This window comes from Loxodonta africana, chromosome 23 (genome assembly GCF_030014295.1).
Source record: "Loxodonta africana isolate mLoxAfr1 chromosome 23, mLoxAfr1.hap2, whole genome shotgun sequence".
NCBI classification, from domain to species: Eukaryota; Metazoa; Chordata; class Mammalia; order Proboscidea; family Elephantidae; genus Loxodonta; species Loxodonta africana.
In genome coordinates, this window is record NC_087364.1 from 12579875 (window position 1) to 12607840 (window position 27966).

The 27966-nt window shown below is 41.5% G+C and overlaps 1 protein-coding gene across 2 annotated transcripts in view; it reads left to right on the top strand.

Moving 5' to 3' along the window:
* The first annotated feature begins 576 nt into the window (after nucleotides 1–576).
* Nucleotides 577–27966, top strand: part of FGF14 (fibroblast growth factor 14) — a 731152-nt gene continuing 703762 nt past the window's right edge. For both annotated transcript variants that reach the window (XM_003413967.4, XM_023553177.2), the window contains exon 1: nucleotides 577–1324. In XM_003413967.4, coding sequence (XP_003414015.1) covers nucleotides 1117–1324 — 208 coding nt within the window. In that variant the 5' untranslated portion in view covers nucleotides 577–1116. The remainder of the gene's footprint in view (nucleotides 1325–27966) is intronic.

Genomic DNA, 27966 nt, shown 5'->3' on the forward strand with positions numbered 1-27966 from the left:
TTCATTTTCTAAGGTTTACTGATTATAGTTGTTAATTTTTGTTTCTAAAGCCTCAGCAGAAGGCTCTGTTAGTTTGGCTCCAAGAGGAAACGGCGGGCAGATCCGGGCTTGGCAGAAGAGGGGAGAGGGTCGAGCGCTGGGGCTGGGCTGGGTGCTGGCGAGTGGGGAGCCTGAGAGGCCCGGAGCACAGAGACTGCAGTGACGCTGCCCTCCCCGGGCTGGTTGGAGCATCTCACTGGTGACGGGTCTGAAAGCACGTGGCTACGTCATGGAAAGCCAGTCTTTTCAATGCAAACTTCAACTCCTCCTCCTCCTCCCTCTAATGCCTGTAACTCACAGCCGAGGCTGGCGAGATCCGGAGGGGGATTTTCCTCGTGCTCACCGGTGGTGGAAAGCGGCCGAGGGAGAGGAAGGAGGAAGGGGGTCTGTGGCGCTCTCTGCCAGCCTGCTACCCGCTTAACAAGGGGAGGGGGCACCCAGACTGGCCTCTTTTCTTCGTGGGGATTGAGAACTGCAGGTTCAATCCGATCCTACTCATCACTGGAGATTGATTATTAAAAAAAAAAAAAAAAAAAATCGACACTTGGAGAAAGGAGGCTCTGTCTTCGGCTGTCAGACTCAGTCTCCGAGGTGGTATTGGTGTGTGTGTGTGTGGTGGCTTTTCTTCCCCCCCCCCTTTTTTTCTTTCTTTTTTCTTTCTCCCTTTCTTTTTTCTTTTCTTTTATTCCCCCCTCCTTTTTTTCTTTTTCCTTCTCTCCTAGGGACTACACAATGGCAGCCTTCTCTCAGTAAGATGAGTCCTGCTTTGGCTTCTGCAGATGGACCCATCCTCACAGCGACCAAGTAAAAGGCTATGGTTGTCTCTTTGGGGATCTTTTGTGCATTACTGTTCTCTCTGATTAGTTTTGGCCTCAGTTGGGATTTCTTTGCTTTTTTGTTTGGCTTCATGCTGAAAAAGGATTTTTTTTCCAACCCTTCGGTAATAATCCAGTGGTGATCAAGGGGGATAAGTCATTCACCCTGGCCGAAAAAAAACAATCACTGAGAAGTCTCAAAGAAATATACCACGTGAGGGGAGAAAACTGGGAGAAGATCCGGAATATTACCGTTTTTCCTATGGTAAAACCGGCGCCCCTCTTCAGGAGAACTGATTTCAAATTATTATTATGCAACCACAAGGATCTCTTCTTTCTCAGGGTGTCTAAGCTGCTGGATTGCTTTTCGCCCAAATCCATGTGGTTTCTTTGGAACATTTTCAGCAAAGGAACGCATATGCTGCAGTGTCTTTGTGGCAAGAGTCTTAAGAAAAACAAGAACCCAACTGGTAAGCAAAACATGCCTCATGTTATGTTTTTCCTCATTATAACCTGTCTGTTGCTCATGGAGCTAGCTCTGCAGTTCTGCTATGCAGGCAGGCAGGCAGGGGAAACATAAATGGAACCAGGACCGTGTTGCATATAGAGCTGTTGCATGAATAATCAAGTTACAGCTGGATGGGCGTCTGTGAACCCGAAAACCATTATCAGCATCTCTTGGCTGTGACACAATCCATCACTAGGAGGGAGGAGGAAACTTTTTCTTTTCTTTCTTTCTTTTTTTTTTTAATGTATTTGGTTGCCTATGTTCGGTGGAATATTCAAGGGCTATGGCTTAAGGTTTCTGCCCCAGACAGCCGAAGCTTTTGGTAGTTGGCAGGAAGAAGAACCGGAGTTTTCCTGACTTCTGCTGCAGGTTCGGAGACATAGCTCGGTGCTGGGAATCTGCTCTAGACTTTCTGGCTAGCTTGCACAATATTCGCCACCCCGATCACCTTTACCAAAGTAAAAGAGGCCCCCTCCCTCCTGTCCCCGCTCCTCCGTCAGCCCCCGCCTCCCTCCCCCGTCTGGCTCTCTGTGCCCAAGTATTAACTCATTCCCCGGGTCTGCCCCTGACACGTCCTGCTACTGGGAATACTGGAGCAGGGTTTGTGCCCGGAGGGAAACCCAGACCGGGTAGACAAGTCCAGCCCCTCTAATATGTGTAATTTAAATTTTCCTTTTAAAAAGCAGTATCAAAACTGTGCCTCCGGGCCCCACCAGTGGGATGAGCCGGGCCCGGGAGTCCTTGCTTTAGGGTGCGGGTGATCATGCGCCCCGATTCCAAAGGGCTCCAAAGGGGAAACTTGGAGTACATTACATAAGAAATGCAAATACAGGTGATTCGGGAAGTCGGATCCCAGGGGCTCACTTTCCTGTATCACAGTCTGAAGCGTTTGGGGGCGGCCGCGTAGCGGTGGGAGAGCAAGCCGGGGGAGGGGAGGCGGGAGGACTGCGTGGTGGCGGCGGCGGCGCCGGCGAGGAGCTGGGCTCAGCCTTCCCGGAACCGGCACGCACTGGCAGCGGGCGGCGTGTGGCGCCCCCCGGCTGCGTCCAGGGTGGGGAGGACCTGGGGCCGAGCGCTGGGGTTTGGGGCTGTACTGGGGGAGGGGACGGTCGGGCGGCCGTCCTGCAGTGGCAGCCCGGGCGCTGGAGGCTCCTGACGCTGGCACTGCGGTGTAGTAGATCATAGCTCTCCGCTGGCTCCCTGACACCCGGAGCCCAGCCGGGGCCGCCTGGCACCCGGAGCCCCAGCGACTGGGCAGCAAGTGGCTGCTGCCTCCCATCCTCCGAGTCTCGCAAATGCCACGTAGCTCGGTGGTGCGCTGGGTGGGGGCTGCCGCCTCGGGGTGCAGCGGGAGGGAGAGGAGGAGGTGTAGGGGGCCGGGGTGCAGGCGGCGGTGTGAAGCCTGGGCACCCTTTGCGGCCACCGCTTCTGCAGCAAAAGGGAAACTGTGAGTTGTTGGACCGTCCAAAAGGACCGAAGCTCGCCGGCTCGGGCGGAGGACGCCTGGCAACGGCCGGAGCTGGAAGCAGCCTCTGCCGCCCGCGGGCCCCGTGCTGCAGTGGGCTCTTGGCCTCTGCCCTGGAATTCTCCTTTGTGTCTAGCTTTCCTCTCCACCGCCTTCCTAGCCATCCTTCTCTGTTACCTCCTCCTTCCCAGCACCCTGTCCTTTTACCCTTCTCTTTCTTAACTGTCAGCGATTAGCAACTCTGAAATGATACCCTCAGCCTAAGAATTACTCAAGGAGAGAGCAATGTTACCGCCTTACCGTTCACATTTCTAGTGTAGCTGTGAGGTGTACCCCAACGCCTGGCATCAGACCTAGCACTTGCTGATGGCTGGTCATAAAAACCCGGTGTCCATCTATAACGCCGTCCTACAACTTACTGTGAGGACCCTTTATTCAAGATTCCCTGAAGTGGGGTTGCAGTTGCAAGGGAGGGGTAACTCCTTCCCAGGACAGAAATACTGGTTTTTGAAGTCTTCTTGAGTCTTTCTGTGAAGAGATCTAGCTCATTCAGAGAAAGAAATACTGTGAAAAACACTTTTTTTTTTTTTTACGCTTGGCCATTTGTCTAGGGACCTTGAGGTCAGTCCTTCCATAGTCCTGGAGAGTGAGAAATAATTCAGCACACAACAGTGAGTTTTTTTGCTGGTCTTTATGGCTTTCTTTCTTTCTTTCTTTGTAAACAGTTTTGCTGGAAACATTAATTTCCCCCTACACATGATCCAAGATCTTTTTATTACACCTCCCCCACCCCACCCACTTTCATCTCTCTGGAAGAAAGCAGATTTCTTTTTTTTCCAAGTCGTTTTGGAAGGTGTCAAACAAATGACAAACTATTCTCAGAGCAATTTATTTTGCAGCTTATGAGTACTAAAGGACTTGGGTGTGAATTGATGGGTTAATTCAAAGTGTGTCTAACAACATCACCAACTCTTCCTAATACAATGGTGTAGCCTTAGAGTGCCAGAGATTAGAATTCTAACTTGAGAGTTGGGGCATTTAGTAACTATTTCTTAAATGGGACATTAATGTGTCAGGCAATTTATCTCACCTTCTAAACGTTTTTGCCTCCCAAGCTTGAATCAAACCCATACCTAGCCATCCCCTTTCAGCATTGTACTTGATGAGATCCGTTCCCCTTTTCCTATTAAAATGAAACCTAGAATCGTTTGCAGGTTTTTGATCCCAAGATAGCAGTACAACTAAGACAGTAATTGATTGGGTAATTAAAACACAACAAAGACCAAACTCCTCTTAACTGTTAAAACCAAAAAGAACAGATTGACTGCTACCTATTATGCTATCATAAGTCTAAAAAGGTGACAATTAACTGGTTTCCAACTGCGAGTTGGTAGAATACTGCCAAGTACCACTACTGTGATCATGAACTCGATGTAAAACAACTTACTATTTCAGTGATAAATGCTAGATTAATTTTTCTCCCCGATCTTTGAAAGTTATGGGATAATTTACCAGTTAATCCCAATTCTTTACATTATGGATAAGTATGGGTGGTTAGGACCAAGGTTCCTGGGAGGAACTTCAGAGCACTGCTATATAATCATGTTGGTATGAAAAAATCAACTAACAGAGTCTTGAATTTAAGGGCAAAATTATTCATCCATCCAAAAGTTATTAATTAACTCCAAACCACTTAAGAGGTGTTAATTTGGGTTTTTTTTTGTAGTTGTTTTTTATGTAGTTTAACTAGAAAAGACCTTGAAGAATATATTTGCACAATATATACTTTTTAAAGTAAATTGCAATAGCTTAAAAATCACTGGATGTAAAGTAAATTTGCTATCTTCATAAAAACTTCTGATAACTCAGTTACAATTATTACCAGAGAATACACACACACACACACACACACACACACACCCATAATTAAATGTCCTACTTTCCCCTGCTTTGCTAGCGGAGCAGTAGCTATGCATTTAGAATAAATGTTACCTGCTTCAAATTTCACCGCATAAGTCATACAAGGTGACTGTATTTTAGGCAAATCATTAAATAGGGAATACTAAGTCAAGGCATTTATTTTGCCTGGCGGAGGGCTTGCTATGTTTTTTAAAACCAGTAATGATAGTTTGGACTGACCACTGTGTGTAACAGCTCAGTTTGGGAAATAATCTAGGTCACTGAACTTTGAGCAAAGGGTGCTAAGGAAAGAAACGTGGTTGAAGAAAGTTCACATTAAAGTACTAAGGTCATGCCATTAATATCTTTTCCGATACATAATGTACAATAAGCAAAGGAAGCCACAGACTCCCAAATGTATGCATCTATTCAACCATACATGACACCTCCAAACTCCATGGTTTGATAGGATTTTGAAAAGCATGGATTTTAATACAAGTTGTAATCTAGGAGAGTTTTATTGAGTAATGGTGTCAGTGGCAAGGAGGGTAGGAAGCAGACACCCTAGACCTAGTTCTGAAGAGCACGTTTAGAAAATCCCACAAACTTGTTGACCTGAGTGTTTCATTTTCTGAACTCAGTCTCCCTCTCTGCCATGTAACTTTGAGATGGAACAAGCAGAGGCTGGTAGAGCCCGCTGTCACTTTCTTATATCCTACTTGTTTTGGTGCCTTTCACTAAGCTCTTTCATGTGCCCAAAACACCAAGTATGCTGCTTTTACTCATTTAAATATGTTTTTTTTAGCTACTTACTTTATATAAGGCTGCCATGGCGTATTTTTACACAAGAAAATAGGGAAAGGGGGAAGAATAAAGAGTAAGCATTTTTTATTCCTTCTCCTTGTCAGCCTGCCGACTCATCCTGGTTTCCTGTAGAGCTGGGTGAGCCACAAATGAGCCCCAATTTCTGCATTTCTAAACACTGAGTATCTATCAAATAAAGCATCAAATTCAGACTCATGGCTGGTGCACAAACAGGTGTAAGGTTCTCCTCTTTCTTACATGCTTGGCTTTAGAATGGGATTCAATGTAATATGAGTTGGCCCTGGACTTCACCCAAGAAGCTGTAGTTACTGAATCAGCAAGATGACTCTTATAGAGTAGTACCATACCATGAACCACAGGATAGCATTTTAGATAGGCTTCCAAGTACTTACTTGCTGGGAGAATGGATTTTTCTTTTTTGAAGTTTATATTCAAGTGAACAAGTGTGAGGTTCAATGCATGGTAATCTAAGTTTTACCAGTGAAGACGACTTTGGCGGTACCCATATCCAGCCTGTTCTCATCTTAGACAACATTGATAACCAAGAATATCCTTTCAAATGATGCACTGCTTTCAGAAAGTGTTAAAATTCTATACCATACTTCATATTTTCCACACCGAACCTTTCCTTTAAAAATGTTCTAACCAAGTCTTCCATGTTTCAGCCACACAAACATTGGAAACTTTTGGGAAGTGTTTTTATACATATGGTAACAGGGACAACAACCAATGTTTTTGCTCTTTTGCACATTTTGGCATCATACCTCACTCAAATTGACTCAAGCTTTCTATAAATACCATGCTGATGTTTCAAAATGGAAGCATTTATTCAAAATAGTTTCTTCTGCCTTAAGGGGAAACAGTTGGGACATTTGAAGCTCCTCTATTAAGTTTTGAATGAATCATTGTATCGTGCCCATAATCTGAGTAAAACCTTTGAGGCCGAGGTAGTACTACCTCCGGAAGGGACTGTGGGCGAGAGAAATATCTGTTGACACAGCCACCCGCCCATCGCAGGAGTTTCAGTGGAGCTGGTTTGTGTTTTAGTGTGTGTACCAGGTACCAGGTTTAGCTGTATGGGTTGAACCTGGGCACGGAAGAGCAGGGAATTTTCTGAGGTAGACTTCCCAGTTCCTCCATACATCTGTAAAGATGCACTAGTGTATTTGCTTTTGTGATTCCAAAGGACCATCAATGTCCTGTTTTTCCTTTATATTTCTCTAAAAAAAGAAAGTTGCTACAAACTAATTTTCTGCTTTGGTCAGAATGTAAAAGGTAGGATGAAAGGAAGGAAGAATTCCTTAGGCCTTCCTAAACATGAAGGCAAAAAGGAGACATAACACATTTTATTTTTAATATCGAAGTTAAGTTTTTGGTTGTCTAATCTACCAACATCATCTAAGAAAGTCATCTAATGATTGTTGGGCACAATAGCCTTTATTATTGTGCCGTGACAAAAACTCTGGTTATGACACATACTCCCCACATACTACTAGATGTCCAATATATTTTCATCAAAGGGATTACTAGGGGAAAACAGGTTTCTCTGGGAAATTGTTAACTGTGGGACTATAGCTCGCAGTAAAAGTTTGTTTTTTGTTTAATGCTTTCTCTTTTCCAATAACGTCAACCGATATTTTGGTTTTAAATGATAAAAAAAAAAAAAAAAAGGAAGAAGTTAAAAAAGCTGCTAGTGGCTTCAACTTTTTGCTCTTCATTTGCCGTAACAGGGCACCCTGAAACATGCTTTGCGAACATGCCTTTGGCCCACGTTTTGTAATACATTCACATTCTAAATCTTAAAACTTGAGGCCTGTCCTCTATTCCTCAGACTGAGGCCTTTTTTTAAAACAAAAAACAAGCTTAAGAACCAATCGCACTCTCGCATTCTCCCTTCTGCCACTCTCAGCCTCTAAACAGCAAACGTCAGGGCGCCATTTAGTGTCCCATCTGCCAGGGCCCTCTTGATATTTTTTTCTAAACTTTAATTTTCTTCCTTTCAAAGAGGGGTACGCTTAGCATTAAGTTGAGTGAATTTTTTGAACTTCGCTTTTTTGAACTTCCTTCTCTCTCCGAAGACGGTAACGGGGCCTCTTTCTTGCGGGATGTCCTTAAACAGCCACGAGGACCAGTTGCTTAGAAAGGAGGTGCGACCGGCCCTCTGTAACGTTTTCTTTAGCGGTTTTTTTAGCAGTAGCGTTGGAACTTCGTCGCTTCCTGCACTTCCACCCATCCCACGGAGATATTTAGCTTTGTCTTTGGTGGAGACGCTTGAACGCTGTGGCCCTGAGCTGAGAGGAGCGGAGCTCGGGTCAGAGACCGGCCAGTTTGGCACCGTCCGCGGCTTCTGGCAAAGGCGCGCTGGGCTCCAGGCGGGACTATCTGTATTTATCTCCTGCAAAGCCGCTAGTCGGCCAGCTCCCCAGCTCCGATCAACTCCTAAGTGTCAAGCCCCTTTGCAGTCTGATCGAAGCTGGCTTCCGAGCGTTAACTAGTTCAGCCCCGAAGGGAGGGGAGCAAGAAAGCGAGGCGCAGGCTTCCTCCGCCTGCGACCGGCCGCTCACGGTGCCCAGACGCCACGGGCGCCGCGCTCACGGAAACCCGCCAGCCGGCGCGGCAGGGGCTAGCTACGCGCTACGGCGGAAACGGCCTGTCGGAGCCGCCGTAGCGCGGGAAGTTTCCGTTGCCACAGAGATGACCTCTGACCCCAGGAATCTCCAGGGGCCCGGCCGCCTGAGCAGCCGTTGCTATGGAAACCACGGTGGCCAGAGGCGGCGGCGGGGCGGCCGTAGCGGGGGAGCGACTCCGCGTGCGGGTCGGGGACGCCGGGCGCGACTGTGGCTCTGCCCGGGGCTGGGCTTTCCGATCCCGGGGGAGCTAGCCGGCCGTTCCTGCGCTGGCAGGGGTGGTGTGTGAGGGGTCCCCCGGTTCGCAGAGAGCGCCCCCGGTGCGCTGCCGAGCCCAGGGGCTGTGCAGGGAGTTTGGTCCCAGCCCGCAGGTGGCGGCCTCCTCCGGTCCCGTCCCCCCGGCACTCCCCCGGGAGCCAGCCCCGGCACCCAGGCCGACATCGAGGAGGAGGGAGCGGGCAGGGAGAAGGAGCTGGGTGGCCGGGGACGGGGCCAAGCTGGGCCCTGGGTTCGGGTCCGCTAGTTACCGGACCGGCTGCTGAAATTACACGGGGCTCAGTTTTCGCGGGAAGGGGTTCGTTAAAATAATCTCAAAGCAGCTTCTGCCTTTGATATCCTAGGTTTTTGTAACTTTCCAAACAACCCTGCTTCTCAGTGAACTTTTTCCTTTCCCGCTGTGTCTGCCCTGAACTCTGTTAACTGTGTTTAAATTGTACCCTAAAATCTGAGAACCTCAGGTAGAGGGCGACCTTGGGGATCATGAACAACCGGCCCCTTTTACAGAAGCGGAGAGGACTCCACGGTGGAGCAAGTAATTGTTTCAAGATCCGGTGTCGCAATTGTAGACGCAAGCACAGGTAGCAGCTTTGAGTCTTTTAAGAAGGAACGCTTTTTGTTTTACTGAATTTTGCTGATGACACTACCATCATGCATTTTAGAGTTGTGTGGTGGGTGCTGAAACAGATGGCATTCCATTATATCTCTTACATCCCCCCAGATGTCCGTTCCTGTTGTCGCTCTCTCATATATACATATGTTGTCCATCTATGTTGAGGGTGAGTGAAAAAAGAGGAAGACCCTCAAAGAGACGATTGACACAGAGGCTGCAATAGTGGGCTCAAACATAGCAATGATGGTGAGGATGGTGCAGGACCAGGCAGTGTTCCCTTCTGTTGTACACAGGGTCGCTATGAGTTGGAACCAACTCGGCAGCACCTTACAACAACACCTTACAACCACAATATCTACATTGGCTTGTTTTTTCCTTCTTTATCTTTGGGCCATTGGGCAAAATGACTTAAATATTTTTAACTTTTTTTTTTTATCTCATTTTAAAAATTACATTGAAAAAGATTATTTTGAGGGTCTATTCCAACTCTGAAATTTATGAAGTATTGCTTTTTAGGTCCACTTGCTGTTTCTCAGCTGAGTAGTAAGTATAATCTCTTGAGTGATTATACCTGTTACTCCTTTTTGATTTACTAATTCAATCAACACTTAAAAAGTGCTACTGTATTCTAATTGTGCTGGAAATACAGGGGTGAAGAAGCGTTCTTTCTTTAAGGAATTTGCAGGAGAGACTAAGAAGGGAATCACTTTTGATAATGTGAATTGTAGGTGGACAAAGCAGCCATAAGGCCAAAGAAGATGGCATGGAAGGGTTTCTTCAGGGAATAAAACTTGGATTTAGGAAGAATGATGAGGAGTTAGCCAGGTAGGGAAGAACTGGGCAGGCTTTCAAAGAAGAGGGGTGTGAAGGTGTTTGGTGGATACCAAAAACTACAAGAGCAAAAAGGGAGGAGTGTTTGTAAGGAGTGATAGGTGGTGGGATTGCAAGATAATGAAGAACAGATCATGTGTAGTTCTGTGAAACGTGATCCGATTCACCCTTTATAAAACCGCGTGACTACAGTGTGGAAAATAACTCTGAGTGGGGCAAGACTGAAGGTAGCGGAAGCAGCTGAAGTGGTGAGAAGTGGAAGACCCAAAATTAGGCAGCGACAGGCTGGAGATGAAGTAGAATCAGTGCCGTTTGAGTTTGGGAAGAAGTAGAGGCAAGAGTCTTTAATTTTTGGACAACAGCTTTTTTTGATTTGGACAGCTCCTCTTAAACCCGATATTCTGACTGCTTGTCAGTAGCACACCCTCTGAAACATGGGTTACAGATTTCGCTCTCTCTGGATTGTTCGTATTGGAATGGCTGAGGTAGCCTTTACAGCAAGCAGAAAGCTTTGACAAGTTTCTCTTTCTTGATTAAAATGAGCAGTTGTAGCAGAGTTGCTTTGAAATAAATAGTTCAATTTCTTGACTTCAAACCTGAAAATCCTTAGGGGTGAAACAAGTGCTTTACAACAAAGATAAGTCAAAAATACTTTCTATGATTATACAAAATTCTTGGTGAATAGCAGATGTTTTTCTGTACACAATACTTTATTCAGTTTGAGGAGTCAAGTAGTGCAATTAAAAGCCAAGTTTTCAGATTAAGTATTCAGGTCTGGCAAGAAAAAGAGAAGGAAGTGTGAACTTTATTGAATTTACATATGTAAGTGTGTGCACCTGCTTTTTCCACCAGAAATGAATGGTTGTAATTACAATGCCGCCTTTTCCCTTGTAACATTTTGTTGTCTGCACAATTACAGTGGATCGCTGAAGTGTGTGGTAACATCTGAAATGCTACTTCCTAGATAAAGCGTAGTTCCGGAGGGATTGTAATCTTCACTCTTTTCACTTCCTGCGTGAAGCTCATGGTATATATTGTACTTTAAGAAGTAGGAAATGTGAAAATAAGGCTTAAGGACTAAAACAAAAATAATATCCCTTAGTTGAAGGTTTTTAAAAACTCTGAAACTCATCCTCTTTGGTTGTATTACTCTTGCACACCAGGTGTTGTGTTCTTAAGTAAAGAGAGAGCACTGTCTCCGGGGAGGCCTGAGTCAGTGTCCTGATTGAACACTCAGCAGTCACCATCATTCTGCCCCAACCTTTTTTACTGTTGGGGCAAATTGAGAACAGTAATCCAAACGCTTTCTTTTCCTTCATTATCACATAACTTGTTTTCCTAGAGATTTATATTTTTCATTAACTTAATAATTTTTTCTTTGACGTTATTAACATGTTATGACTCACGTGTCAATTAAGTGACACAAAATTCTTATCTCAGATGTACAAGAATGAATATGAAATGTTGGAAAACTTTTTATTTTTTAGTGTATTTTAGATGCAGGCTTACAGAACAAGCTAGCTTCTCATTAAACAGTTAGTACACACATTGTTTTATGACATTGGTTAACAACCCCATGACATGTCAACACTCTCCCTTCCCAACCTTGGGTTCCCTGTTACCAGCTTTCCTGTCCCCTCCTGCCTTCTCGTCCTTGCCGCTGGGCTGGTGTGCCCCTTTAGTCTCGTTTTGTTTTATGGGCCTGTCTTATCTTTGGCAGAATTGTGAACCTTGGGAGTGACTTCATTGCTGAGCTAAAAGGATGTCCAGGGGCCATAAACTCTTGGGGTTTCTCCAGTCTCTGTCAGGCCAGTAAGTCTGGCCTTTTTTTGTGAGTTAGAATTTTGTTCTACATTTTTCTCCACCTCTGTCAGGGGACCCTCTACTGTAATCCGTGTTAGAGCAGTCAGTGGTGGTACCCAGTCACCATCTGGTTGTGCTGGACTCGGTCTGGTGGAGGCCATGGTAGAGGTGGTGCATTATTAGTCCTTTAAACTAACCTTTCCCTTGTATCTTTAGTTTTCTTCTATTCTCCCTTGCTCCCGAAGAGGTGAGACCAGTGGAGTATCTTAGATGGCTGCTCACAGGCTTTTAAGACCCCAGATGTTACCCACCATAGTAGAATGTAGAACATTTTCTTTATAAACTATGTTATGCCAACTGAGCTAGACATTCACCGATACCATGGTGCCCACAGCCTCAACCCACCAATTTAGTCCCTTAGGGAGTTTGGATATGTCTATGGGCCTTCCATGACCTTGCCTAGTACAAGTCGTGCTGGCTTTCCCAGTATTGTGTACTGTCTTACCCTTCAAAGTTACCACTTAACTATTGTCTATTTAGTGTTTTTCCATCCCCATCCCTGCCCTCCCTTGTAATCATCAAAGATTGTTTCTTTTTGTGTGTAAACCTTTCCCTGAGTTTTTTACAATAGTGGCCTCATACAATATTTGTCTTTTTGTGACTGACTTATTTCACTAAGGATAACACCCTCCAGATTTATCCATGTTGTGAGATGCTTCACAGATTCATCGTTGTTCATTATCTTTGTGTAATACTCCATTGCGTGTGTGTAGCATAGCTTGTTTATCCATTTGTCTGTTGATGGGCATCTAGGTTGTTTCCATCTTTTTGCTATTGTGAACAATGCCCCAGTGAACAGAGATGACGACTCTTATTTCCCTAGGATATATTCCTAGGAGTAGGATTGCTGGATTATATGGTATTTCTATTTCTAGCTCTCTAAGGGAGTGCCATATCGTTTTCCAAAATGGTTGTACCATTTTGCATTCCCACCAGCAGTGCATAAAAGTTCTGATCTCCCTGAAGCCTCTCCAGCATTAGTTATTTTCTGTTTTTTAGATTCATACCAGTAATGCCAGGGTGAGATGGTATCTCATTGTGGTTTTGATTTACATTTCTCTGATGGCTAGTGATCGCGAGCATTTCCTCATGTGTCTGCTGGCCGCTTGAATGTCTTCTTTGGTGAAGTGTCTGTTCATTTCCTGTGCCCATTTTTAATTGGATTATTTGTCTTTTTGTTGCGGAGGAGTTGGATTTTGTTGGAAAAACTTTTAATGCAGTGGATATTAAATATTGGAAACCTTTTAGTGATGCAGCAATAAATGTGACGTAGGATAAAAATTTTACATCATGATTGCATATTGTTTGTTTCCTAGTTATAATTCCTCTAAAAATATCAGGAATAATCTTAAAGAGCACAGTGTGGAGGTGATTTTGGTACATCTGTGGAAACATGCCTTTGTCTGGGGATATTAACCAGTGGCATACATGCTAAAGGTGGGGGGTGCCTGGTATGCAGACCATGAAGTCTGGTTGGCTCTGTTGTGACTCCCTGCCCTTTGCTTTAGAAATGTGTTTTTCCATTGCTGAGAATCCACTCCCTTTTGTCACACAGTCCCTTTATTTGTACCATTATAGTCTAGATTTTGTCTTTTCATGTATTTCCTTTACCCATGTCTTTCAAAATTTTGTCATCAATGTACTCTTCATGCAAGGTTGGGATTAGTATTCTATTGATTTTTCAACATTTACATGCACCGCATGAGGGAAAAAGGCAAAAAAAAAAATATGTGTGTATATATACAGTTCAGCTGTTAGAAAGTAGATGAGACACATCTTTCTGACATTTACCCCTTGTGGCACTTATTTAACTTTTTTGTTTTTTCTTCCTGGGCTTCAATTTAACATTTAAAAGAAATATAATTTTGATCTATTGCTTTATTAGATTATATAATTCAATGAGTTTTAGGGCTATTATTATAAATTTTCTACCCAATTTCCCCACAGGTGAGATATACATTAAACTTAACAGATATTTAAAAGCATAATACTTTTCTGCTTTAACAGAAATATTCTGAATTATTTCGAATCTTGTGTCACCATTTGCTCTGCTTGTAAGTACATAATAACAGCTAATTGGAGAGTGTTTTCTGTGTACTAGGTATTTACCTGTGTTACCTAAGGCTTACAAGCACGGGTAAGGACTTCTTTTTTGCTCATATTAAAACATAATGAGGCCCAAGCCTAGGGCAGTGATGGGAGTCGCTTGAGAGTACCCAGCGAGTAACTGAAAGAGCTGAGGACAAACCCAAGCAGCCTTACTCCAGAGTGCACACTATTCGACCTCTATATCCCAGCTGCCTCTCTAAAGACGACGTTCAACAGAATGTACCTGAAAGGGACCAGTGTTTGTCTTAGTGTTTCTGTGAATCCTTATAACCTGAAACTAAAAGGGACTGCAACATGTTTAGAATTTTAATCCTTTTTTTTTTAATTAAGGTCATAAATACATACATTAAATAACACAATAATTTAGATATTTTAAAATGTGCAGCTCTTAATTGTATAGTTTGGTGGATTTTGACAAATGTGTACATCCTGGTAGCCACCACTCCAATCAAGATATAGGACATTTCCATTATCTCAGAAAGTTCCCTCTCCTTTCCATTTGTTTCCCACCCAAGCCCCCTTCAAGAAGCAGTCACCATTCTGATTCCTCTCACTTCAGTTTAGCCTATAACAGAACCTCATTTGTCGTGAAATCATGGAGTCCTCACTCTTTGAGTCTGTCTTCTTTTACTCAATGAACTGTTTCTGAGATTCATCCATTTTATTACATGTTGTATAAAATTTGGTCTGGCAGCTTCTGTTGTATTTAGTAAACTAGAAACTCCTATTGTGCAGACTCACTCTTAGTTAATATCTAGAATTTGTCAGCAACAGCAAGGATCTAAGGTCCACAGCTTGTAAGCTAATAAGTTAGCCTGCCACATCATAGGTGCTGGCAGAAGAAGGGAGACTCCTGGGTCAGAGATAAAGGAATTTATTTCTCAGGGTACAGCAGGCTGCCTGAGCTTCATGTCTGTGTCAGTTTCCCTTGCCCCTCCCAAATCTCACAGGAGTGATCTGGAGTGGTCCAGGTAGATGCTGTGAACACAGTTTGGGTTGAGGAACTCTGAGTTTAGGGAACCCCTTAATCTTTTAAGGGGCTTCTTAGCAAAGCTGCCCAACCTTTGTCCTGCAGGGAGGCATTATTTTTTCTTGTTCCCATCAGGAAACAAATCCATCCTCTAACCTGGAGGGGGACACTGTCCCTAGATTCCAAGGTTGTTTACTATGCAAAGATAGCTCAGGACAAAAGCTGTCATAAGACATGCAGAAATGCCGTGGAAAATTGCCTGCCAACGGAAGTCATCATCTAAATCTATTTTTGCCAAGGAATTCTTTCTTTCCATTTCTCTTGGTACTGGCACTCTTGTTGTCCCAGTGATATATTTAGTCTTTAGAAAAATATGTTATTTGGAAATTATCTAAAAAATCATCCTGAGATTTTGAGAAGATAGATTATATAATCCTGTATAGATAAATGCATGTTAGTTCCTGGGAGAGATTTAAGATGTTCTGTGAAAGATTAAGCCTTTGACTTGAAAGTTTGTAAGTTAAATGTGGAGAGAATACTATATATGAGAAAGAGTTCTGAGCAACTGAAGGCTAACTGGAGTCCTGTAGAAGACCCATCTAAGATGAAAGAAAGGAAAATTTTTCAGAGACATGTGACCTGAGCTGACTCTTGAATGCACGTTTCATTTGGCAGAGAGAGAAATAAGTGTATTTTGGCAAGGGGGTAATATGAGTGAACGTCAAAGCCCAGAATTTTTTTTCTTTATGGATAGAGCGAAAGGTACACAACTGGGAATTTGTGGAAAAGTTAATGGAATCCTATTTTAGAAGATTGGTGGAGTCTGAAAGCCTGGCAGAGGAGTTAGGCGACACGGTAAAAGTTAGTGAACTAGAGGACAAAAAGGGGAGGGCGTGACTGAGCATTGCTCAATTACAGTTGCAAAGTGTAACTGGTGTAACAATGTGGGGAGGGGTGTGACGAGGAGGATGAAGGGATTCTGTAATAAGAAATCAATCAAGTGAAAATGTCCTTCAGTCAGTTGGTGACAGGAAACAAGAGCTTGGATGAAAGGATGGCTCCGGCTACATAATAGGGGCAGGAGAAAAATTGCTCAGCAATTGGGAAAGGATAAATCTAAGGGATACATCAAAAGATTATGGGCCAGGAAGGGCCCTGCTTCCTCTGAACTTGGGAGAAAGGATGAAATAAAGGTGGAAATGAGAGCTGTGGTGAGTCAGTAATCGTGGCAGTTATGGTGGAAGCTCCTGGGAAGCTGGCTTTAATCTCCTTTTTGAAGTCATAGACGTTTTGTTGCGAATGTGAGACAGGAAATGTAGCCAGCAGCTACATTAATGTAGTTAATAGTCAGATGAGCATATATTATACATTTTCTTAAGTAATTCGAGGGCTCTTCCCAGTTTGAATTCCCTAGCCTAGGTGGTTTTTAGGCTAAGGAGAGAATGGCTTTCAATACATTCTTCAAGGTGAAGTAGTGTACAGCTTTGTTTTTAGTACTTTACTCTTGAGAGAGTCCTCCTGGTACAGTGGTTAAATTGCTTGGCTGCAGTTTGAACCCACCAGCTGCTCCATGGGAGAAGGACGTGGTAGTCTGATTCCGTAAAAGTCACAGCCTTGGAAACCGTATGGGGGCGGCTCTACTCTGTCCTATAGGGTGGCTATGCGTTGGGATTGACTTGACAGCAACAGGTCTTATGTACTCTTAGCAGCAATTTATTTCCTTGCCTACAATATTTTCTAGTGAAACACAACTGGGAATGACTAAAAATGTTGCAGGCTGTTTGGATACAAGGAGCTTTTCAACAACTTGGACCACATTTTGTCTACAGGAATTCTGACATGCTGCTCTGGCTGTAGTGGTGATCATGACGTGTCTTGTAACCCCCAGTGGTCGGTGCTTAGTGGAGAGATGCATTAAGGAACACCTTGCTAAAAGCACAATTTTTGTAAAGGAATTCTTTTTCTGTTCCTTTTCATTCGGATTGTGTTTTATGAGATCAATATCTGTCTCCTGGATGTCTTAGTACTTAAGAATGCCACAATACTTATAAAATGATATTTTAAGGATGATAACTTTTGTTAAGACAAGGAAACTGATTAAATTATTAATGGCTACTCAATTTACGAAAATGCAACTGGTTACGCCTTATAAGCAACAGTTGCAATTTCTTTGACTGAGAGCAATGATCCATATTAGAGATCATAGCTTATAAGACCAATATCTATAGGGCCATGAGCATAATTACATTCAGGCAGAGAAAGGGGTACATTTGAGATGGTGATAGCAAGAGTAGACACACAGTGCTAGGATCAGACTGGCAGCATAAGCCTTCTGATTCTGTCATTTCAGTGTGTGAGGGAGCAAGTGATTTAATCAAACTTTTTGAAAATTAGGATAAAGTTAATAGACTGCTGAACCATACTTACAGGTCTGAATGCTGTGGAATTAAGTAAAGGCTGTTGCATTCGTATAGCTCTGAATAAAAATTACAACGTACCACTCTGTGTAGAAAGATACCACCACTACAGAATCACAGTCAAAGCTCTCTAATATGGACTGGCACAAATATGTTGGTACTTTGGTACTTAGTCCCCTTGGTGCCCATTAACACATTTTTGTAGAGAGCCTTGAAGAAAGGATATTAGGATTATTCGGCTCACTCTGAATTGCCCCCTTATTTTTTTTACCCAGGGCAGAAGGAAGCATTGTTTCTGTATCTTGAGAGCAGCTTTTGCCTAACTATGCTTTTTCTTTTGTGATTAGTCTTAACGTTAGACAGATCTTTGACCCTTTTCCCTTGTATTATTTAAATTTATAATTGGTATAAATGCTTTTAAATATCGTTGTATATTTTGTTAGAAGCCATTCTTACCTCTCCCTGTTTTTGAACTACAATAAAATTAAGGAAAAGTTGGGAGTGCTGATAAATATGCCAATATAAAAAAAACTTCAAAACTGTCATAAGAGTGATTTTTAGGTAATACATGTTATATTTATTGCTCTATTACATTATCACAAAATGTCCATATTTTGAGCTGCCAAATAGTGAAGTATACTGTTTTAACTTGATTGTGCTTTGAGTTTCTCCCCAATTTTAAGGGCAAAGGCTACACATATTGTATATTTTGTATTTATGGGTATGGATGATGTATGTTAGACATTTAACTTCATGGCTAAATTTGAGGTGTTTGTGCAGTTATCCTATCTGTAGGCCATTAGGCCCTTTTATCCAAAAGAGCTATTGAAAAAAGTTTCATGTCAATAGCAATTTGAAAGCCCATAAACCCAAACCAAACCCATAGCCGTCAAGTTGATTCCGACTCATAGTGACCCTATATGACAGAATAGAACAGCCCCAGAGAGTTTCCAAGGAGCGCCTGGTGGATTCAAACTGCTAACCTTTTGGTTAGTAGCCACAGCACTTAACCACTATGCCACCAGTCTTTCCAGTTTGAAAGCATGAAAAGATAACTATTAGGTTCAGAAATAATTAATAAACTACATATCTTACGGTTTTAAATTTATGATTTTGAAGTAAACAATATTTAATATCCACACTATTCCATTTTATGGCTTTCAAGTAGAATGTTTGAGGTTATTTTAAATTAAAGCTTAGATGATCAGACCTCCAGAATAGGATGTAATGACTGAACAAGACATTTTTAAGTATCTGTACTTCCTATTTTAGGTTTATTAGTCAAGCATATTGTTCATTAGTAGTTACAGATTGATACAGCATAACCAGGACTTTAAACTTCTCTCAAATGAGGAGACCACACAAATAAGTTAAAAGTCAGGGTTGGCACTGCACAAATACGGTATATTTATGTCCCTATAGGTTTCTCTGTAGGTTTCAGTGTTGTCTGTTGTTATGATTTCCCTGTGTACTGACAGATATTAGTGAAAATCAGAAAATAAGAGATGAAAAAAAATATAGGTAATAAGGCTTTAGGTTCTTTAGAAATTCCCTGATAGGAAATGCAAATCTTTCCAAACAATGTCTGTGGCTTTTGTTTTCACGTGGTCATGCAGGTCTTTTAAGATATCCTGCGTCTTGAGTCCCACTGTATGTGGTTGGACGTGATTGCTAAGAGCTGTTAGCATTTCCTTTTAAACTTTATAATCTAAGGACTCGTACCTTCTTATTAGTCTGTCATCTAAAGGAACCAAAGGGGAAAAGCTCCGGTTATCTGATCATAAATGCTGTCATGCATTATATTTTGTTTGTACTTGAAATACTTCGCTTGGTACAGAGGGAGGCAATAACAGCCTTGATTCTAAGACTCTCTGAAAATTAATTCTCGTGTGATCATTTGGGGGCGGATTCCCAAACAGTTTAGACTTGTAGTGTCTATCTGTAGGGTTAACATTTAAGTAATTCCTTCTCAATATTGTAGAGGTACAGTAATATCACAGAGTGATCTTTAATTTTTGTGGCTTTGCCAAGAAAAGACATTTGAGTTGGTTTGCCTCCCAGTAGGAGCTGAGTAGACAGGCTTTCATGCACCAAACTCTAAACTGGAAACAGGTAAACTGTATGCTGGATTATTCATCTTCATGACATTCTATGTTGATTTCCTTTGTGCCATATCCAGATATTTAATTAACTTGTATTTGACTATTGCAGCCTTGCCTTGGCTTTGGTCTAGGGAATCAAAATGAGAGCAATTTGCCCTTGCTTGAACCAGTGTATTAAATTCAGCTTAGTGCCAATATCCTGTCTTTTGGAGCTGTCATTGGTGAGAGACCGAAAAGGAAAGATGAATCTTAGGAGACATAAGACTACAAGAGACCTAGCTGACTTTTCATTGAAAACCTTGGAGAAACTTGTTTTCATTTTATTAAGAAATATGACAGTTTCCCCCACCCTGTGGTAATTTTTTTTTTTTTTTAGATGGTATCAAGAAGTTTTCTCAATTACATTGCCAAGGAAGAGTGCAATTATATGAGATGACTTTTGCTTCATATTTCTGACCTGTTTACTTGGAGCTCCAAATTGTAGAAGAAGGTAGAATTGTTAACATGGGTATGTTACTGTCTTAGTTACCTAGTGCTGCTGTAACAGAAATACCACAAGTGGATGACTTTAACAAAGGGAATTTAATTTTCTCACAGTTTAGGAGGATAGAAGTCCGAATTCAGGGCACCAGCTCCAGGGGAAGGCTTTCTGTCTTTGTTGGCTCTGGGGGAAGACCCTTGTCATTGATCTTCCCCTGGCTTAGGAGCATCTCCACGCAGGGAGCTCGGGTCCAAAGGACATGCTCTGCTCCTGGCTCTTCTTGCTTGGTGATAATGAGACCCTTCTCCTCTCTGCTCGATTCTCTCTTTTATATCCCTAAAGAAGGTTGACCCAAGACACAACCTAATCCTGTATATTGAGTCCTGCCTCAAGAACATAACTACCTCTAATCCTGACTTATTAACATCATAGAGGTTAGAAGTTACAGCATATAAGTTAATCACATCAGATCACAAAATGGTGGAAAACTACACAGTATTGAGTGTCACGCCTAGCCAAATTGACACACATTTTGGGGGAACATATTCAATCCATAACAGTGACCATGTTATTCTTTTTGCTTTGATTTATATGCACATTTAACATCAAGAAACACAGTAAATGTTTTCCCTATGGAATCCTCTGTTGTTTTTTTTTTTCTCTTTGTGTGTGTGTGCCTGTGAGAGATGGAACTCAGTGGGGCTGCTTTGTTTTTTTCTGGGTCTTAGAAGTTTTTCGCCTTTGATAAGGTAAAAATCTTACCACTTTTTTTTTTTTTTATTGTACTTTAGATGAAGATTTACAGAGCAAATTAGTTTCTCATTAAACAATTAGTACAAATATTGTTTTGTGACATTGGTTGCCAACCCCATGACATGCAACACTCTCCCCTTCTCAACTCTTACCAGCTTTCCTGTCCTCACTTGCCTTCTCGTCCTTGGCCCTGAGCTGGTGTGCCCATTTAATTTCGTCTTGTTTTATGGGCCTGTCTAATCTTTGGCTGAAGGCTGAACCTCAGGAGTGACTTCAGTACTGAGCTAAGAGGGTGTCCAGGGTCCATACTCTTGTGGCTTCTCTAGTCTCTGTCAGGCCAGTAAGTCTAGTCTTTTTTTGTGAGTTAGAATTTTGTTCTACATTTTTCTCCACCTCTGTCTGAGACCCTCTATTGTGATCCCTGTCAGAGCAGTAAGTGGTGGTAGCTGGTTAGTATCTGGTGGAGGCTTGGTAGTTATGGTCCATTAGTTCTTTGGACTAATCTTTTCCTTGTGTCTTTGGTTTTCTTCATTCTCCTTTGCTTCAGATGGGATGGGACCAGTGGAGTATCTTAAATTGTCGCTCACAAGCTTTTAAGACCCCAGATGCTGCTCATTGCAATCTTACCACTTTCTATTGCTCAGTTTAGTGGAAAATATTTGGGCTTTCCTTCTCTGACAGGTTTCCATCTTACACAGGTTCCAGCTTTTGCAGGTTATAGTGTACATATATATGTATACATGTATATCTACATATCTACATATGCTAGAACTCTGATGGCACAGTGATTAAGCACTATGGCTACTAACCAAAAGATCAGCAGTTCAAATCCACCAGCCGCTCTTTGGGAACCCTGTGGGGCAGTTCTGCTCTGTTCTGTAGGGTCATTTTGGGTCAGAATTGACCCGAGGGCAACAGGTTTGGTTTTGATTTTATATCTGCATACATGTTACCTAAGTGTACAGGTGATACACAAATGAATCAAACATCGAGATACCTCTGCAAAATTTTTAAGAATTTTTTAATTTTTTAATTTAAATTTTTTAAAATTTTGCTTTAAGTGAAAGTTTACAGTTCAAGTCAGTTTCTTGTACAAAAAAAAAAAACTTAAAATACATTGTTATGTGACCCTAGTTGCTCTCCCTACAATGTCACAAAGCACTCCTTCTCTCCACCCTGTGTTTTCCATGTCTATCTTCTCATCTTGCCTCTAGACAGGAGCTGCCCACATAGGCTCGTGTGTCTACTTGAGGTAAGGAGCACACTCCTCACCAGTATCATTTTATGTCTTATAGTCCAGTCTAATCTTTGCCTGAAGAGCCGGCTTTGGGAATGGTTTTAGTTTTGGGCTAACAGAAAGTCCGGGGGCTATGACCTCTGGGGTCCCTCCAGTCTCACTCAGACCAGTTAGTCTGAACTTTTTACTAGAATTTGAGGTCTGCATCCCACCTTTCTCCTGTTCCATCAGGGATTCTCTGTTGCATTCCCTGTCAGGGCAGTCATTGGTGGTGGCTGGGCACCATCTAGTTCTTCCAGTCTCTGACTGGTGGAGTCTCTGGTTTATATGGCCTTTTCTGTCCCTTGGGCTCATATTTTCCTTGTGTGTTTGGTGTTCTTCATTCTCCTTTACTCCAGGTGGGTTGAGACCAATTGATGCATCTTAGATGGCGGCTTGCTAGCTTTTAAGACCCCACCTCTGCAATTTTTTAAATCTTAGTGTCAATCGTATTACTTGACACCTAGTAGGTTTACTGAGTGTGTGCAGTTAGAATAAATTTGATGCCTTTGGAAATATTGTTGATTTTTTTTTTTTTTTTTAACATACCCTTAATCTAAACATCTCCAGCCTAAACTTGGGGGCATAACTCTAAGTAGAAACAACCACTTTAACAGTGGTTTTTATTGATATAATTATTATGTTAAAAATAAAATATTTAAACATCTGAATTTTTATTTGCCTAGATACATCCTTTACTAGAAAATGTCCTCAATCTTTCATGTTCTTCTCTGTATTATATATGGATCTTCTGGTACAATTCCGAGCTGGATAATTATATCTTCTTTAGCCTTGTGATAGCCAACATGCTCCGAGTTCTGTTAATCTAGATAGGCTAGTTCTGTGTAACCCTGTCTGAAGGCCACTAAATACTTTGTATTCTTATTGATTTTCTTTGACAATTATTATTAAATTGCTCATATTTTAAAAATTATTTTTGTTGCTGCTATTTTTCTTGGAGCCTGGTGACCCAGAGGTTAAGAGCTCAGCTGGTAACCAAAAAGTAGGCAGTTTGAATCCACCAGCCACTCCTGGGAAACCCTATGGGGCAGTTCTACTCTGTAGGCCACTATGAGTTGGAATCGACTCGAAGGCAATTGGTTACTTTTCTTACTGATAAAGACAGCAATGCAGGAGCTTGAACTTTGCAGTTTGATACAGGTTAGAACCGTAGCTGTAATTTCTCTGTGCCTCAGGTTTTTTTTCTTCTTTAGCAAGAGAAAGAGCTTACCTCGTTTATATTTTTGTAATGATTAAAAGACAATTTATTTGTAAAACACCTAACACAATATCCAGCACATAGGTATTTGTTTATTAGTTCCTTTCTCCCCATTTCCTTGTCAGAAGCAATGTTAGTTTCTTTCCTGCATTCTCCAGTGGGTTATCTGTGCTAAAATTATTTTTAATTAGTTGATATAATATTTTAAAGCTTTTACCCATAGTGAATGCTATAGGTAATGATATAAACCAAAGCAAAAACCAAACCCATTGCCATCGAGTCCTTTCCGACACATAGCAACCCTATAAGATGTAGTAGGACTGCCCAATAGGGTTTCCAAGGAGCGCCTGGGGGATTCAAACTGCCGACCTTTTGGTAGGAGCCGTAGCTCTTCACCGCTTTGCCATCAGGTAATGCTGTAGGGTACATAAATAAACTTAAAAAAAAAGTATCCAGATACAGGTTCAGGTAACCGATTTAAAGTCCTAGTTGAAGCTTTATTCTCACAGAATTTCCTTTGTACTTTATAGACCTAAGCAGTTCTTTACTTTTAAGCCTTTAGGGCCTAAAAAACCAGAACACTTTGTATTTTGCCCACAGTGGAACTGGCTGCAAACAGACAGTGTTTAAGTCCTTGTATTGCTGGTTTGTTGTTCTTGAGCTAAAGAAGATCGTCAAATATCTCTGCTAGAATATTACAGTCTCTGCTTTTCCTGTGTGTCTTGTAGAGCCTTAGCCTTCTATATATACCAAAATGAGTATTTTGTAATATTTTCTAGACTTTTATATTATGTACATTTCACTTCACTTGTGTTTTCATCTTTCTTTATATTTAATGATAATTAAAATTTTTGAGGTAAAGTTTATGGGTTGCTCCCATTCTATGATCCTTTTTGTGAGGCATATTTTAAAGCAACTTTTTTCACATCCTTATTCTACTATGGAAGGAATTCACTGGCCAATGCTTCCTTTACTTCTTTGGATTTAAAAATCTCGTTTGCTGCTTTTCACTCTTCATTTTGCCACTGGGATTTTCTTTCTTTTCAGCGCTTCTGTGTTTAAGTTTTAGTTTGCTGTTGGTGATTCTCCTCGGACCTGAACACTGTGAGTAGCCTACCCCATCAGTTTTTCTTATTCATGCAAATTGTAGCTCTTTCCTTTATTCATACCTGAATGCTTTGGGCTCTGTCATCCTTTTTTTTTTTCTCTAGAAAAAAAGAACTTAGGTATTTCAATTTTGGCTTATATTTGCCTCCTTCAAAAACCTGGTAGGAAACGACCTGCCGCATAAATGAAAATCCTGTGTTGGGTGGGAAAGAGGCTGGACACAATGAGTTAACACTTCCCACTCTAGGATTCTGCTGACGGGGGCTGTTTCTAACCACTGACACCACTGGACTTGTGATGAGTACTTACTACTTGGGAGTGACAAGAAATAACAGGCTACTCTTTTTCTTGGGCATACCACTGGAAAACACACAATGCTCTGAGAAAAGATAGTTTAGAGAACCTAGCAAGTGAAGATGATCTTAGTCAAAATGTCAGTCAGCTAATTACCTAATAATTGATTTCCTATTGGATATTTAATATCCTTCTAGGAACAATTTTCATTTGAAGTTACTTCATACTTCCTTTGATATTTAGGTACATTGGTTATTTAGAATTATATATTGTTGCATGCCACTGAGTCAATTCTGACTCATAGCGACCCTATAGGACAGAGTAGAACTGCCACATAGGGTTTCTAAGGATTGGCTGGTGGACCTTTTTGGGTAGCAGCTGAGCTCTTAACTACTGTTTCACCAGAACTCCAGGGAGTTGTAGAATAGTAGGGTCTATTTCCAGGAGAGGCTGTAGGTGAGAAATAGTATCTTTAGGAGAGTTGTAGACTAGGCAGTTGTATATACCACTCAAAAGAGAGGTCTTGTCTACATAAATACATGGGTCATCATCAGTGTATACCTGATACTGAAAACTTAGGAATGGGTGAACACACAGAGGAGAGAGGCAGAGAGCAGAACAGAACCTAGAGCAGAGTCCTTACAGACTCCCATGTTTAATGAAATAGGACCAGCCAGGCATTTTTATTGAAAGTAGAAGCAGCTGACTTATTCCCTAAAATTTGAATATCAGTGTGAGAAATGGACTCTACCGCTTCAGAATTAATAGTAGATGCTTTCATTTTAATTAGGTTTAAACTCAATAAAGAAAGAAGATGCATTAGTACTCTCCGTTCTTGTTATGATTTTTGGTTTTGTGTATATAGTTTTTAGTCTGTTGCAGGATTAAAAAAAAATAACATGGCCTTTATTGTTACTGTACTTGTGGAGTTGACACTGAGTTCTCATAAGACTAAAAATTGGTTATCTTTGTATCGAAAGAAAAAAATATGTTTCATTACTAGAATTAGGAATACATGGTCCTAAAACAGAAACTAAAGTTTATATTTAGAAAGGTAGCCTCCCATATCACCAGTCTTATTTCCTAAACTTCATGTCTTTATTTTACTTCACTTAGAAGCTGTGTTTATGTGATAGAATTAATTAGTTCTTTTTAAATCGATAGTGCTTGTCTTCTGCATCATTAATGAATTATGATTTATGTCAAAGAGTTTACTTTATGTCAAAGATTCACTAATATACTCTAGAGTCTTATACTTTCAACTAAAATCATTTTATTTGTATCACTACATGCCGACTCTGATTTGATCACAGCTGCGGTTTGTACACTTTACTAGAATGAGGAGACAAGGAAGGCAAAAACTTAATCCTGGCTCCAGCTGAGCACCTGCCTCTAGATCGATCCTATAGCTAGTAGTGAAGATTAACTAAACCAATATGAATGTTGATTTCATTTGTGGGGTGTAACTATGGCAGTTTTTACCAGACCAAGTGACTTTTCCTATCACTCGGTTTATTTCCAGTTCCACTGAGCAGAACCTGTTCATAACGACCCTATAGGACAGAGTAGAACTGTCCCATAGAGTTTCCAAGGCTGTAATCTTTACTGAAGCTGACTGCCACATCTTCCTCCCTCAGGGTGGCTGGTGGGTTCTAACGGCTGACCTTTCAGTTAGCAACTGAGCATTTAACCACTGTGCCACCAAGTCAGCTGAAATGACTGGCTAGATATTATGGCTTATTTAGTCAAAGTCTTCCTTTTACTTTGGCTCTGACGCATTGCTCTGTCTTTCTAAACTCTGGTTTGTATACACTTAGCTATCTGAGATAAAATTTAATTTATAAAATTTATGCTGATAATCTCCCATACCTCAAGCATTCTTTATATAGAACCCCAGCCCAGTGCCGTCGAGTCGATACCGACTCATAGCGACCCTATAGGACAGAGTAGAACCGCCCCATAGAGTTTCCAAGGAGCACCTGGTGGATTCAAACTGCAAGCATCAGCAAAATTCACTAGCAAACTTATGTTTTTATGAAATTACTTCAAGTTATTGGGAATTTACTTGAAATTGTATAAAGAACATATCTAGACTGACTTTAGAAAATTTCACTTTAGCCCTAGATTGAAGAATTTCCAAAAGAAATTGGTTTGGTTTTGCATAGTAAAATTCTTTTTGTTACGTGTTTAGCAAGGGTAAGCAGTCTGACACAGCTGCTTATCAATATTATAAAAATCTGACCTACAACTTTTTAATATTATTATTTATTTACTTTCAATCAAATACGTAAAGCATTGTTTTTTGCTCTGATAAAAAGTATTTCTTGTCTTACACCTTATTCACAACTGGATGTAACCTTTTAAATGATCCGTCATACACTTAGACTTCAAAATACTTACCTTTCTCTTGTATTCAGTCATTTGTGCCCATTAAATGGCAAGTTCCAAAAAGGTGCAAGACTCTGGCTAACTCATTATTGAATGTTCATTACCTAAAGGAGTACCTTGAAGATAGTAGGGACTCAATAGATATTTAATAATTAAATTTAATGACTCACTCATTTTTAATATCTCTTCAATATATAAGCAGAGCCTGGAGAAGAAAGGATGCTATAAGACAGAGAAGTAAATAATAGTGGCATCCTCTTTGCCCTTTGAAACTACACCCAGGGGAAAAAAAAATGCCTGAAATAATAATTCCTTTCTAATTTGAACACCAAAAGAAACTTCAGGTCTGGCGTGGGTCACATCAACAATCGAATTTATACTCTTAGGGTTAAAAACCAAACCTGTTGCCATCAAGTCGATTCCAACTCATAATGACCCTATAGGACAGAGTAGAACTCCCCCATAGGGTTTCCAAGGAGTGGCTGGTGGATTCGAACTGCTGACCACTTTGTTAGCAGCCAAACTCTTAACTACTATGCCACCAGAGCTCCTCTTGCTTGATTTCCTTCTGTAGTAGTGGTTCTCCACCTTGGCCACATATTAGAATCACTTGGGGAGCTTTAAAAATCTCAGTGCTCAGACCTCACCTCAGTCCAATTATATAAGAATTTCCTGGGGGCAGGATCTAGGCATCAGTATATTTTAAAGACCCTTAGGTGATTCCAACATACAGCCAAGGTTGAAAGCCTTTGTTTTATAAAATCCCTGTTGTTGTTAGGTGCTATTGAGTTGGTTCCAACTCACAGCAACCCTATTCACAACAGAACGAAACACTGCCCAGTCCTGCACCGTGCTCACAGTTGTTGCTATGTTTGAGCCCATTCTTGTAGCCACTGTGTCAATCCATCTCATCAAGGGTCTTCTTCTTTTTCGTTGACTCTCTACTTTGCCAAGCATGATGTCCTTCTCTAGGGACTGGTCCCTCCTGATAACATGTCTTCCCAACTTGAAGGACTCACCTTCCGGCACTGTATCAGACAACGTTCTACTGGTCATAAGGTTTTCATTGGCCAACTTTTTCAGATGTAG